The sequence below is a fragment of the Tachysurus vachellii genome, chromosome 2 (assembly GCF_030014155.1).
Source record: "Tachysurus vachellii isolate PV-2020 chromosome 2, HZAU_Pvac_v1, whole genome shotgun sequence".
Lineage (NCBI taxonomy): Eukaryota > Metazoa > Chordata > Actinopteri > Siluriformes > Bagridae > Tachysurus > Tachysurus vachellii.
In genome coordinates this window covers 9,283,675-9,298,835 of record NC_083461.1, presented here as the reverse complement: position 1 = coordinate 9,298,835, position 15,161 = coordinate 9,283,675, and the positions used below count along the sequence as shown (strand labels likewise).

Here is a 15,161-nt window from a genome sequence, read left to right as displayed (position 1 = left end):
ATGTTTTAAACAAAGTGGCCTTTCATCTGCGTGGACTTTTGTGAGCGCGCGCCACTAATCACTAACAATGTTCCTCTTCTTTTTGTTTCTACTCACTATCCAACTTCTGTGTTAATGTCCTCACCAGAGCCCTCCTCCTTTCCCCCTTTACACCCTCCCTTATTACAGGGCAGGATGTGAGGAAGGCGTTGACCGATTGCTAGCAGCTGTTGCTCATTTCACACAGCGTCCATCCCTCTTGAGCATTGAGTGTGTGCGAGTGTGAGTGTGTGCGTGTGCGTGCGTGGGCGCGTTTGTGCGTGTATGTGAGAGAGAGACTGTAGAATCCGTTGCGAACAAGTTTACAAACATTAATCTTCAAGTTTGGGTCTGGCAGGAATTTCATCCCAGAGTAAGAGAGATTTTTATGTTCCTCCTTTCCTTTCCGTTCCTTTCCGTTCCTTTCCTTTCCGTTCCTTTCCTTTACTTTCCTGTCTCGTTTGTTAGAACAAACTTTGTGTAGTTAGAACAGAGGGTTTTCTACGTGCCCTCGCCTTTGGATTCAGCTTCGGCTTTATTGATGATCTACAGACTTCTTTGTTGCAATGTTAGGAGAGTGTTTCTTGTGTTTAAATCCGTGATGTCGGAGAGGCTTAGTTTTGGTGAAGTGAGAACATAGTGGAAGTTCCCTCTGTGCTCTTCTCCTATGGAGACAGGTCAGTTGTGGGTTTTTTAAACAAAGATCAAAGCAGACCTTGTTTTCTGAGGCATAATTATTTTATCTATCTATCTATCTATCTATCTATCTATCTATCTATCTATCTATCTATCTATCTGTGTGTCTGTCTGTCTGTGTATCTGTCTGTGTATCTGTCTGTGTCTGTGTATCTGTCTGTGTCTGTGTGTCTGTCTGTGTGTCTGTCTGTCTGTGTGTCTGTCTGTGTGTCTGTCTGTCTGTGTGTCTGTCTGTGTATCTGTCTGTGTCTGTGTATCTGTCTGTGTATCTGTCTGTGTATCTGTCTGTGTATCTGTCTGTGTCTGTGTATCTGTCTGTGTATCTGTCTGTGTCTGTGTCTGTGTATCTGTCTGTCTGTGTGTCTGTCTGTCTGTCTATGTGTCTGTGTATCTGTCTGTGTCTGTGTGTGTCTGTCTGTCTGTCTATGTGTCTGTCTATGTGTCTGTGTATGTGTATCTGTCTATGTGTCTGTGTGTCTGTCTGTCTCTGTGTGTCTGTCTGTGTCTGTGTGTGTCTGTCTGTCTGTCTGTCTATGTGTCTGTGTATCTGTCTATGTGTCTGTGTATCTGTCTGTGTCTGTGTATCTGTCTGTGTCTGTGTATCTGTCTGTGTCTGTGTATCTGTCTGTCTGTGTCTGTGTATCTGTCTGTCTGTGTGTGTGTGTCTGTCTGTGTGTGTGTCTGTCTGTCTGTGTATCTGTCTGTCTGTGTATCTGTCTGTCTGTCTGTCTGTGTCTGTCTGTGTCTGTGTATCTGTCTGTCTGTGTATATGCCAGTTCCCCCTTTTCATCTCGCTTCTTAACACTTTCTGTTGCTCTCCAACTTGTTCTTCTTTCTCAGAAGTGGTCTTGCTTACCTTGTAATCAGTCAGATCCCGCTTCCAGCTACCCTATAACTTGAACTAGGGGGAAAAAAACAATGAAACGGTGGATGTTTTCATGCTGTGTCTGCTCTCCTCTTTAAGGCCTTTAATTAAATCCAGATTACAGAGCGGCACACTAAACAGTACTATGCATACAATTTTCACTTTTTTCATTATAGGGCAGCACATGGTTCACTGGAGTGCTGTCAGACCGCTGGGATAAATGAGGAGAAGGCGGCACTGTGCTTTTCTGCTTCGATCCACACAATCCTGAAGCCGTAGGCTGAATTGTTTCCTCCAGAAAGGTCCCCATGACCTTTTCAGGAGGTCAGGAGCAAAGATGATGTGTTTGCTGCATCAGAAAAAGTTAGTTTTCTGCTTCCTGTTTTTGTTCATCCTGCTTGGGTCCTACATGATGCGTTCGAACATGAAAATTATGCTGTGGCCAAAAGACCAAAAGATTATCATCGACAATCCCAGGTATGGCATTGCTTTATTATACTGTGAACTCAGCCAAGTTTTTTATCTATTCATTCATCCACACACTCTAAAATCCTGGTTACACAACTCCATTTGACTATATAAAGTTGTAGAGAAGAAAATGTTTATAATATTTACACTCGCTGTTGTCACCCAGATGAGGGTTGGTTTCATTTTGAATCTGGTTTCTCTCGAGGTTTCTTCAAGTTGCCTCAAAGGTTTTTTTTTTTTTCACCACCGTTTCCTCTGGTTTGATCGTTACACATAAATGTAAATTTTAATTTTAAAATTTAGTTTATTCAGAATTCCCGTAAAGCTGCTTTTTTCAGACAATGTCTATTGTTAAAAGTTCTATACAAATATAATTTAATTATTGCACTTTAGATCTTGCATAAGAAACAGGGAAATGTTGTGGTTATCTATTGCATAGTTGGGAACACTTTATAGTTAAAAAAATGCTCAAGTTCCAGGCATTTAATTTGATGAAGTTTGATTTCTTTTATTTGTTTGTATGAGAAATTGATAACCACGTACCCAAGTGGTGCATGAAAATTGGCTAATAGCCACATGAGCATGTGCTCCCCAGAGATAACCATGTTTTCTGCCCTGTTAAAGACCAGCTCATGGTCTTGTGTTAGCAAAATAAAAGACAACCTTGCTTTTGCTGAACTGTGGAAAAACAAATGATTCCCATTATGGTTTTTTTTTTCCTTTTTTCTTTTAAATCACCCTCTTAAATATCTAGTCATGGGAAGATCTTCAAGGCTTCATTTTGTTTTTCTTAGCTTGTGTGTGTGTGTGTGTGTGTGTATAGCGCTAACACTCGCTTAGTCATTACAGTGGCATTTGATCCAAATGTGCAAAAATGTAAAGTGGTCCAAAGGTCTGTTTTTAGTACCAAACTAGTACTGACTCTGAACTCAAATGCTCCCTGATCTTTTACAGAATTCAGCTCTGTCGTTGTGCACTGATCAAAAAACACATTATAATAATTCTGTGCTGTTTTGGGAGAAGCAAGGCACATACTTGAAGTGAAGTGCAAATGATATTGCTTGAGAGATTTAGTAGGATGTAGGAATTGTATTGGAATAACATTAGGCCATCCTTAAAAATATTTGTTTGCCGTAACCCGACCGACCCTGTCAATTTAGGACCGACTCAATTTTTTTTTTTTTTTTTTTTTTTTTGCTTTAAGTCCGACCGACTTGCCGGTTTTAAATTTGCATTAAGACCGACCAATTTTTTTTTTTTTTTTTTTTACTCTTCAAACAACTAATACAAAAGCAATAAAATAATATTAATTATATTTTAGTAAGTAGTGTAAATATATAAATTGCCTAGGCCTACATACAAACGAAGGCTACGTTCTTTCTTTTAAATAAAAACCCGTGGCATCATCTATGTTTACACTATTGGTTAACGGATGTCACACTATGGCCTGTGCTTCGCTTCGTCTCATCCTCTCATTCACTGTCAGAGTCAACAGTTTGCGCTTGGTAATGATGGCTGCGTCTGCAGTAAACAAAATGTTCGCGGTCACCGTTCAATCAAATTTGTTTGTGGTCTATATAGCCTGCATCAAAATGAGGTTTGCAATGATGTGCCCGAAGGCACGGGTTGAAGATCCAGTCACGATATGCTAATTTGTTTAAATTCATACCTATGTAATCACCATCACCAAAATTGTACTTTTTTTTTTTTTTTTTACATTGAAACTTGGGAAAAAAAATATAGACCTACCTACCGACCCTTTTTTTTTTTTTTACTGTTACTTCAAACCAAAATATTTTTAAGGATGGCCTTAACGCATGACCTTTTATGGTTTCTCAGTTTTTATTTCTTTCCTGTAACAGAACGTTTAAAGTCTTTGTCACCATTTGCCATAAGTTCTGCAAAAGAAGTTTTAGTCATCATGTACACAGTTATATATAGAATACAGCTATTACATGCAATGAATACATTTATTTATGTTAACACTGCATTTTTTTTACGCTAGCTATTCTCTACTCTATAAGTGTTCTGTATTTTTTTTTTTTTTTCTTTTCTTTAGGTGCTCTGTAAACAAATGACCAAAACGAAAAATAAATAGAGCAAATCTAATACATTTATTTACTAAAATCATATAATTCTATACAATTTATTCATTTTTTGAATGTTTTTTTAATGCTTTAGTATTTCTTTTAAATGTTTATATTAGCATTGTTGGGTTTTGTTTGTTTGCTTGTGTATCTTTCCATATTTTGGTATGTTCAGAAGTTCTTTGTTCATTTTTCCCAGTTCTACAAACCAAACTAAGCTCCATTCAGCTATTGAGTCATTTCTGCTGTGTCTCAGGAACATTTGATTTCAAGTCTTATAACAAGTACACTAGTCTGAAACCAGTTCATCATGTGGGCTGAGTGCTAAAAATCATTAGCAAGGTTATTTCCTCATATCATCTCAGAGTTTTTGCTTGCCACTGTCACTTCTGGCTTATTTAAAATAAACAATTGATAACCTGTATTTATATATTCCTATAAAGCTGCTTTGCAACAATTTCAACAGTTTAAAAACTAATTGAATCATGTAGTCTAATAAACTTGAATGTTTTACTCCATATTTTAAAACATTTTATGTGTCAGTAGCGGATAGTGTTCAGACCACATACTTCAGGACAGGATGAATCCCATATCACGAGAAAAACTCCAACCATTTATTATAAAATCTCCGGCCATAAATTGAGACAAGAAAGGATATTATTTTATTTCATTTTATTATAATATACCTTCAAGGTTTAGGTACTTAAGCATTGAATGGTACACACATTGTATATCGTCGCTGTCGGGCGGAATCCTCGTATCTCCAAAACCATTATTTTTCAGGAAATTAAAAAAATGTTATCTGCAATGCACAGGGTTTAGTCCGCGTTGCAGTGGATTGTCTTGCGCTAAATTCCTGTCCTCAGACGAGCACCAGAACTAGCGGGGGTCAAGATTTTTTTTTTTTTCTTTTGAGCCCAGTGTTTTGAAGACATTTACCTCAGAAGACGTGTTGATTCGTTGCGACTCTTAATCTTGAGGATATACCGCGAAGCTCTCCCGTGGAGTGAAGAAGAGGTGGACAGTTGAAGTGTCCAATAGAGTTAAGAGATTTGCGCTCAAGCTATTTTCAAGACTTTAGATTGGTTAATAACTTGTAAAAATAACAGACCCACGTGGGGACTGACCAATAGCATCGATATATGAAATTGACAAAATTTGGACATACGAGGTTTCCGCCCGACAGCGATGATATTGTAGTTTGATCAGTGAACGTGTTCATGTTGTGAATTTAGTGTGAAATGTCATGTGAACACAGAGACTGGGACCATGGTGTCTTGTCACCTTGAGTCTTAGCTCTGAGAGGCCTTAGATTTCAGGGGCAGAGACTGGGCTGTTGAGGGAAAGGGGGCATTCATTTGACCAGGGGCCAGACAGTCTGGCGACAACTGTGCCGAAGAAGCTGTCCCACAGACTTGTTGTGCAGGTATGGTTTCCCATTTGTAAGGAGTTGATCAGGCAGTGCCCAGGAGGGAATGGGTCCCCTGACAATGCTGAGGACTTGCTGGTAGCATCGGCCAGTGTAGATTTCCTCATGGTCTCTGGGACTTTCATACTGACAATATAGTGGGCTGTCTACACCACCCCCTGCTGGTCTCTTTGGTCAGCAACAGGTCAGGTAGTAAACTGCAAATCCTTTCAAACAAAAAGTCAGGGATTCTTTCCATAGAGCTAGTGTTAACAAGCAGGTTGTGCAGTAGGCACTGTTGTTGGGCCTTTGTGCGTTTCACACACTTCTGATCATACTTCATTGTGTAGGATGCCATCTGATCACACTTCATTGTATAGGCTGCTTTCTGAGTTTAGGCTGTTGGTGTGACGTCTGCATATTGTATCATTTACATTTACAGCATTTGGCAGACGCCCTTATCCAGAGCGACATACATAAGTGCTTAAATCTCTAACATTGAACACATTAATGCTGGCTCACTAAGTTACATACTTAAGATACCATGAGTTTAAAACATTTGTTCAAAGTTACAATTAATAAGTGTCAAAGGTTTTTTTTTTTTTTTTTTTTTTTTTTTTTAAAAATGCGAAAGATAAGGAAAGAAGTGCTAGTTGAAGTGTTTCCTGAATAAGTAGGTCTTCAACCGCCGCTTGAAAATATCCAGTGACTCAGCTGTCCGGACCTCTAGGGGAAGTTCATTCCATGATGTTTTGTGATTCAGTATACACTGAAGCTATAGACAGCATACATCCTTATTAAACTTCATCATGTCCAACCTAGGAAAAATGTAGGTATTACAAATCATAAATATATATTTAACATTTTATCCAGTACATTTTAAAATTGAAGCAAGAAACTACTAAACTTTGAGTTTAAGGCAGCAGCAGTGTTTTCAGTTTTAACTTTTCATTAAGTATATTTATCTTTATATTCAGTGTATTTACTGTATGAACAGTACACCTTCTCTGGCCACACACCAGTCCATCAGAAATGCTGTTGTCTGTAGTTTGCTCCATGTGGGCAAAAATGTTAGAAATTCCTGTTTAAATAATGCTTTTGTACTGTAATTCCTTGCTTGCTGCCCTACTATGTAAAACATGTCCATTTCTATAATGTGTTTCTCGTTTATTTTGGCAGCACTGAGACTAAAAGTGTGCATCACACAGTCAAATCTCTAGAGGAACCCGAACCCCCAACTAAACCAGCCAAGTCCAAAATCGAACCAGCCGAACCAACACAACCAGACTTCTTTGGAGACAAATACACCACTGATGATCTACCACCAACTGTAAGTATTGTAGCTTTTTTTGTTGGTGTTTGTTGTACAAACTGCTGGGTGTGAATGTTTATACTTTGGAGAACTGATGGAAAAACTCAATTTTTATTTGGTAAACAAAACATTTCCTTTTTATTTACCAAACATTCCTACCATAAATTTCTTTTTAATTTTCACAATTTAAGACATTTCCAAATTTTACATAAATGTACATGAATGTTCTAAAGCACCATGGTGTAATATTAAAAAATCATCAGTTTGAGAGCTTATTTAAATTAAAAAGCTTTATCTAAATAAATCCTTTGATAGTGCATACACAAGTAGTCAGATTTAAGTAACAAAATATGTATTTTAATGTATTTTCTTTTATTTATTTCAGAATTGCCCAAGCAGTATTCGGAAAAAGCTACTGCAGACTGACTTTGCTGAGAGGTACTTGGCCAACGTGCCAGTTCTGCAGTGGGCGAAGCATTTCTCCGAGCCAGAATACGAGAGGTTACGGCACTATTACGGAGCTCATGGGTGGGGTAGCGTTGATTCGAAAAGTGAGTGTATTTACTCTGTATAGATTTATACATTATCAAATAAGTTTGAGGGACCGGGTATTCGTATGTTGTAGTGTAATGGTTGGTTTAAATCTTCAAATTTAAAACATACTTTCATTTTGCATGAATTAGCATGTTTGTAAACATGTAGGCTTAACTGATCTACAAGACTAAGCTACATAAACACTCGTCTAGGGCTAAGGGTGAGTGGTTAAGGTTAACCACTCACAAACCTGACACTTTTTTTTTTTTTTTTTTTTTTGTCAGAATGATTTGATGAATTGAAGACAGTCTGTAAATACCAGCACACAACACAGACCTAAAATGCGTTTGTTTTCTTATGTAAAATCAAATTCTAATTAAGATTATCCATCTAATGCATGTTTATCTATTAATGTTTAGACTGACCATTTTGTCTCTTTTATCTCATGGGTAACTGAGCCTAGTTTACAACTTCAGCACTGGGGGAATAAATATGTTGTACAACCTACGACGTCAACAACCGGTTAAAAGCTGAAGGTTTATTGTTCAACATTCTCAACACAGTTCCTGCTACAGTGCTTTTACAACAAACACATGATACCTGTAATAAAACGGGTAAATCTGAAAAAGTCATGAGTATGCCGTTGTAAATATTTCACATTGCATTTCAGTCTACATTCACAATGCAGAGAACAAATTTATAATGTACTGACTCTGAAGGTTTAAAGAAGAACCCATTTGTAAAACCTTCAGGAACCTTTTCAGGGGCATAATAACTTGAGTTAAAAAAAAAAAACAACCTGTTGACTGAATCTGGCAGTGAATAAAGCTATAGAATAGTCAACACACTACATACTGTATATGGAGATAATAGACTTTCCCTGAATTATACAGTGACCATAAATGTGACGCGTAGATTTTTTTTCTTTATTTTGACTGATTTTTACATTACCTGCATTGTAAAAGGTTGGAAAAGTGCTTCGGTAATCATACTTCAGCTGCAAGTACTTTTTATTTTCATTGCACCAGAATCACTCAGAATCAGTAGTGGCTGATTAAGAATCCAAATACTGGGTATGCATGTTATTTTCACCAAGGGAGTATTTTCTGTAGGTATTCCTCACCTCTCCAGCTCTTGCTGCTTGCACTGAAAACTTGTGCTGAGTTTTATCTTTTTAGATGTGTTTTAACATTACTTGTATTGTACGAACATGCTGCAGTTTTCACTATTGACATTTTCTCACCTATATAGCACAGTGCACTGTCTGCTTTGCTTGCTGTCGTTAATTATGGTATATATCCAATTCTGTCATTTGCTCAGTACCACGTGATAGCAGATACTATGTACGTAATATGAAACCACTATTTATTCGATGTTTTTTCTACTAAATGGCACATCTAATCTGTTTACAGTTCTTCAGAGTTCACTGGCCATATTAAACACCTCCGCTAATCGGCTGATGTTTGACGACTGGGAGAGAAGACCGAAGAGGTCCCAGTGTATCCGGTGTGCTGTGATAGGAAATGGGGGAATCCTAAACGGGTCAAAGAAAGGTCAGGAGATTGACCAGAATGACTACGTTTTCAGGTGAGGCAATATTGGAGCTCTTATTTTTTTGGGAGGACACAGTGCAGCCTTAATATTGGACAAACCATTGACTATATATTGATTAACACGGTCCAATTATATCTGACAACAAAAGGCTTAGTAATTTGTTGTGTTGAACCTGAGGAAGAGAGTAGAAAAGCAGATGATCTCCGTCGGTAATAGATTAGAGCTTTGCAGAAATGTCACGCTTGAAGAATTATCAACTTTTGAAGACCTTTCTAATACTCATGATCACAATATTATAGTTTTGCTAAGAAACTGCCACCGAAACAGTTTTTTTTTTGTTTTGGAAGATTCTACTAAATAAAATATTTAACATGGAAAATATTCTGTAGGTTTTTTTTTTTCATCTTAAAATTGTTTACATTTTAAACTTTGTGAGCTGCTTCCAGAACTTTCAATCATTAAGAAAATTAAAGGATTATAAAAAGACATCACATTAACCCAAGAAACTTTTTTCACCCCATTCTGAAGTTACTGACAACCATCAATTTTTGAAGTCAGCACTACACTGATGTGTCAAAGATTGTTGCCTATTTTTTGTACATGGCTGCTAAATTCTAACTGTGGCCCAGCTAGAACTTTCAATAAAAGAAAAATAATATCTTTTAGACTGGCAGTAAAAGCAAACTTTTACTAAAGTAATTTAAAAAAACAGTGTGCAAAGTGATGGAAAGTAATTCCGCTTTCTCTCTCTCCCCATTTAGGACAAATGGTGCCATTATTCAAGGCTTTGAGGAGGATGTTGGCTCACGTACCTCTTTCTATACCTTCTCCACTAACACCTTGCGCAACTCTTTGAGACATTATGCAGGCTTAGGATTTAAAGCCCCACCCAAGGGCAAGGTAATGAACAGTCCATCTTGGAGGCTTTTTTAAATAATCTAGCACAGACTGGCTTGAAATGCAGCACCATAAGTAAATAGAACAAGCCTCGATCAGTCTCGGTCTATTGTGCAGGTTGATGAGTGACCAAAGTGATGTGGAACGCAACTATAAGGTAGATAGTGTTAAAGTTGGGGCTAGAAATTTTGGTGGGTGTAGATTTGGTACCAGTAAGAAGAATTTCAGTTGCATTATGTTTAAGAAAGATTTTGGTTAGAGCTGAAAATGCTATTATTTCCTAAATAATGCTTACTAAATAAACCACATGCTTTATTATTATTATTATTATTATTATTATTATTATTATTATTATTATTATTATTATTATTATTAAAATCAATCTACAATACATATATATTATCAGAACTAGTGCTGCATCAGACCAAGTGTGAGTATATGTTCTATTTGGTACTCCATCCTGATGGTTTAATAAGTAACATACTGTATATGAAGCAAATATGGGTATCTTCTGACATTTTATTGAGTTTCTTTAAGTTGGTTGCAGCCTTGTGCTGAGCTGGCTGTTTATGGTGTGTAAGCAGTATCTTTAATGGAGAGAAAAAGCACTTCACACTTTGACTCTGGGGGAAAAGTATGGACCCAAATCATGTGACTCATGGGACTTAAGTACAGCTTCTCTGTATGCCTACTTCACTGCACAAGGCTCACACATCTCAAAAATGCCTTTTGTTTGAGCGTAGTTTTTGGCAGTTTCTCATTTTGAATGACTTCGCTCATTCCTCCTGCTGTGTGAGCAAAGGTCAGCCAACATCACACTCTACTAATGATAATGTTTAACTGCAAAGTATTTGCTTGTATCATGGTACTTGTATTGTAGGAAGATGCTGTAGTAGCTTCTCTTAATATTTCCTCAAAACAGACTGCAGTCTACATTGCAGTCATTATTCATGACGTACATCCAGATCCCTGTCATTTGGTGTCATCTGTTAGGTAGCATCATGTGGTATCAGATGTTGGTAAAGGATCATGTTTTACAAGTAAGTAATTGTAAAGAAAGATGAGGCTAGCCCAGGTGGAGCCAAATGTGTCATGTGGTTTCAACACTTTGAGTGACCAAACCCCAGTGAGGTTGTACTCAAACAGAATAAACTTTAACTGTTATCCTCCCATCACACCAGTCAAAATGGACACATGGTTCAGCAGTTCCTGCCCTTTATCAGCATAACAGTCATGATTTCTATAATAAAAATATAATGGCAATTATCGAAATTTCCTATAATCCAGCATTCTGGAAAACACAAAATCCAACTCTTACTGTACACACAATATATGATGTTTTAGTTATTATAGTAATAATGTTAATAATAAACTTTATTGATTATAGACATGGGCATTTGGTGATTACAAATCGTAATAAGGTTATTCTATTACACTCTGTATAGTCATTATTAGACATTTTGTTATTTAAATCTCTATGGACTTATTTATGCAAAACATTGGAAGGGATGGCTCAAGATTCATGATCATCATTTGGTGGATAGTCAAGCTGATTTTGATTCAGGGACTGAATTATGACATTTTTGTTGATTTCCAAGCCTAGTTTTCTCTTGGAATAAGGGTTTCAGTCTACCTCTGCACATCTTCATCCTTATCTCAGACTTGCCAGATTATCTGGGGCCTCCCAAAGAATCTTGTTTATTGCTTTGTCTTTCACAGTTGGAGACCTATAATTTCCTGTTTCCCTGACTGACTTCTCAAAGTCCGGAGCATGCAAGGATCTGAAAATCCTGCTTAAAACTAGAAAAGTCTTTATCTCCGTATTTTGATTAAACTACCTACAGGACACAGTCTAACTGAATTCTAATCTAACTGAATAGTCAAAAATTGTATTTTACTATGATGATTAGTGTTTATTGAGTTATGGCTTAAACACACATTTTCATGCTTACTGTCATGTTTGTCATTATCACTTTTATTTAACTTCCAGGAAACCAAGTACATTTTCCTTCCTGATCATGACAAGGACTATATTCTTATGAAGGCTGCAGCCCTGCACACACCACCAACTGAGAATTTTCAGAGTGTTGAGTAAGTAGGGTAGTGATTGGTTTCCTAAATGACCGTGTGATCCTTGGCAAATGTGATGTTTTCTTGGTTCTTCTTGATAGTTTTGTGTTTTCATGTTCTTTGGTCTTAGTACAAAGCAGTATTTTGGAGATGACGTGACTGTAGAGAAGTTTAAAATGTACCACCCTGATTTCATCCGTTACCTCCGAAACAGGTGAGTGTACATGTTTTTTTATGTGCATAAAAAGGTGATTTGTGTATATACTGGAAAATCACACATGTAACATAATGAAGTCTGGTTCCTCTCAAGGTTTCTTCCTTAACCATCTAAGGGGGTTTTTCCTTGCCACTGCTGCCTGAGTTACGCATTTATATTTTATTTTGCACATCTATATTTGAATTTGCACATCTTTACTTCAATTTGCACACTTATATTACAATTTGCACATACAACTGTCTATTATTTATATGTTCATGTCTTACCATTGCTACATGTTTACACTGTGGAGCTCCTGTACTAGAAAAAATTCCTTGTATGTGGAAACATACTTGGCAATAAAGACCTTTCTGATTCTGATTCTGATTCTGAGTCAATTCAGATTTGCTCATTGGGGATAAATACATACACACTGTGAACTAAATCCATCTAATATTAATCTTGAATTTTGTATTCAATTAATCTTTATATTAACCTTTTGTTCTATATTTATGTTCTGTAAAGCTGCTTTGAGACGATGTCAATTGTAAAAAGCGCTATACAAATAAACTTGAATTGAATAAATAATGAGTATCTTAAGTTACAGACAGAGCTACAGGAACTATAATCAAAGTTCCTGGTTTGTCCATCTTTCATCTGAGTTGGGCTAAATGGGTTTAGAGTGTTTCATTCATTCATTCATTCATTCAAATGGGAATCTTCAGCTGTGTCCGTAAGCTTTAATCTAGTTTTCTTTGTCCTCCTGTAGGTTTCTGCATTCACACACTCTCAATACCAAATATAAAAACATCTACCGGCCGTCCACCGGAGCAGTGATGCTGCTGGCTGCTTTTCATACATGTGATGAGGTAGGAGCTCTTTTCCTTAATCCATTTAAATCTGTTTGGGATTTATTCTATTTTTTGGAAAAGCCAAGACAACCATCAGTATTATAAAACAGGCATCTGGCCTTGCTATTATTATAATGCATTTTATTATTAATCTCTATAGAGAGATGAGGAAATGTGCTTTGTATAGAAAAGGTTTAAAGATAAATATTTGTACAGTCCTGTGGGATAAATTTTTTTTTTTTATTGATTGTACTGGCCATTGTCACAAATTAATAGCTATGCAAACAACTTTGGGAAAACTAACTCTGTTGTTTTTTTTGTCAAAAGGTAAATGCGTATGGATTTATGACACTGGACTACCAAAAATATTCAGACCATTACTATGACATAAGCTTTCATCCAGTGAAATTCTATGCCAACCATGACCTGCAACTGGAGTTGAAACTGTGGCTGGAGCTGCACCAGGGTGGACTGATAAAGCTCTACATGCGAACGTGAATGCAGCACTCACTCGGACCGAAATGAACACATGAACTGAGGTGTTATATGCTGACAAAATGTTGTGCTGTTTATGGCCTCTGGATTTGGCCTTGCTCAACTAAAGAGTGTTAATGAAGGAGAAATGTCCTTTTTTTTTTTACTTGTAAATCTCTTCATGAATTGGGACAGCATTGGAGTTGCAGAGGCAATAATCATAATAGAAGATGCCTTAATGCAAAGCAGTTTGTTGGCCTATTGAGTGAGTGAGTGAGTGAGTGGGTGGGTGAGTGGGTGGGTGGGTTGAACAGAGCAATGTGCAATGATGGCTTGTAATATAGCCCACAAAGTTTTAATATCAATTCGGTCACTGAAGACCAGCCATTTATGTTGAGAAACATTTACAACACTTGCAATGTGTCAATTGCAATGTAACTTTACACAATAACCGAAAAACCATTGTGGACTATGAAGGATACTTTTGCTACCTCTAGGAAAACAGAACTAATGCTTTGAAGTAGATTCTCTCTGATATATGCCAGCGGTTAATGAAGTTAATGTAAAATGATACCAATGTTCTATGTGGAAAAACCAGCTAAAGCGGTATTTTATAAATGACTAAGATACCAGGTTTATCCTGGCACATGATTCAGTTTTTGTAAGTAGTACATTAGTCATGTATTTTGCTATTTCAGCCATTAAAACAAAGCAAAAAACTTTAAAATGTGGGTCACTTAGTAGGCAGCCAAGTAAATATCTTGCGTTGAACGTGACCCTGTTGAAATTCTAATTGACCCTGTTGGAATTTGTTTTTTTCTTTTAAATAAAGAAATGAAAACTTTTCTATCATTTATTTCATGTACAAGTTCCATTAATTATTCAGAAGTAGCTTCCTCAAGCGCATAAAGATTCTAAGTCTGAATGCACAAGCATGCTGCTGATTAGACTTTCATAAAGATCAACTCTCAGCCTTAGGACCTCGGTTTGCTGTGTAGGTTCATATTGTATACATTTCTAGATAGTTAACCCAGTATAAACAGTGTTTGGCCCCTGGAACAGCATCTAAACAACAATGTACAGATCATAGCATAGACTATGCTACTCAAATTATGGACTATTATTACAGACTCTCATTACTATTATTAAACCTGGTGCTGTGCCTCTTGTATACACAAAAAATTCTATTATAAACTTTGTTTTTAAGCAAAGAATGGGTGATTTGAACTGCCTTGGAACTGTTTTTCATTTTATAATTTAGCCTACTTTATTTTAGTTGAACACTGGGTGTCACTCACACAGTGCTGTTGAAAGTGTGAAACTGATCCAACACATTTGTTTTTTGAAATAAAACGATTATTATGTGTTAAAAAAAAAATTGTATGAGGGGGCACGGTGGCTTAGTGGTTAGCACGTTTGCCTCACACCTCCAGGGTCGGGGTTCGATTCCCGCCTCCACCTTGTGTGTGTGGAGTTTGCATGTTCTCCCCGTGCCTCGGGGGTTTCCTCTGGGTACTCTGGTTTCCTCCCCCGGTCCAAAGACATGCATGGTAGGTTGATTGTCATCTCTGGAAAATTGTCCCTAGTGTGTGATTGCGTGAGTGAATGAGTGTGTGTGCCCTGCGATGAGTTGGCACTCCGTCCAGGGTGTATCCTGCCTTGATGCCCGATGACGCCTGAGATAGGCTCCCCGTGATCCGAGGTAGTTCGGATAAGCGGTAGAAAATGAAT

At 37.2% G+C, this 15,161-nt stretch overlaps 1 protein-coding gene across 2 annotated transcripts; it reads left to right on the top strand.

Annotated features, from left to right (window-relative positions):
* The first annotated feature begins 234 nt into the window (after nt 1-234).
* LOC132863111 (alpha-N-acetylgalactosaminide alpha-2,6-sialyltransferase 2-like) lies at nt 235-14,275 on the top strand. Of its 2 annotated transcripts, XM_060895712.1 has the most exons (10): nt 235-391; nt 1,756-2,056; nt 6,722-6,872; nt 7,240-7,405; nt 8,801-8,975; nt 9,704-9,842; nt 11,830-11,930; nt 12,040-12,123; nt 12,875-12,974; nt 13,284-14,275. In XM_060895712.1, exons 2-10 carry the CDS (start codon nt 1,917-1,919, stop codon nt 13,452-13,454), a joined length of 1,227 nt encoding a protein of 408 aa, XP_060751695.1. In that variant the 5' UTR covers nt 235-391; nt 1,756-1,916; the 3' UTR covers nt 13,455-14,275. The 2 variants fall into 2 exon arrangements, with proteins under 2 accessions (XP_060751695.1, XP_060751701.1); XM_060895718.1 differs by lacking the exons at nt 235-391; nt 1,756-2,056 and adding an exon at nt 6,260-6,371.
* The last annotated feature ends 886 nt before the right edge of the window (nt 14,276-15,161 follow it).

Coding starts and splice junctions, on each gene's coding strand:
- LOC132863111 (XM_060895712.1), top strand. CDS start 1,917: ATGATGTGTTTGCTGCATCAGAAAAAGTTAGTTTTCTGCTTCCTGTTT. Junction 7,406..8,800: donor GGGTAGCGTTGATTCGAAAA/GTGAGTGTATTT, acceptor ATCTGTTTACAG/TTCTTCAGAGTTCACTGGCC. Junction 9,843..11,829: donor AAGCCCCACCCAAGGGCAAG/GTAATGAACAGT, acceptor TTTAACTTCCAG/GAAACCAAGTACATTTTCCT.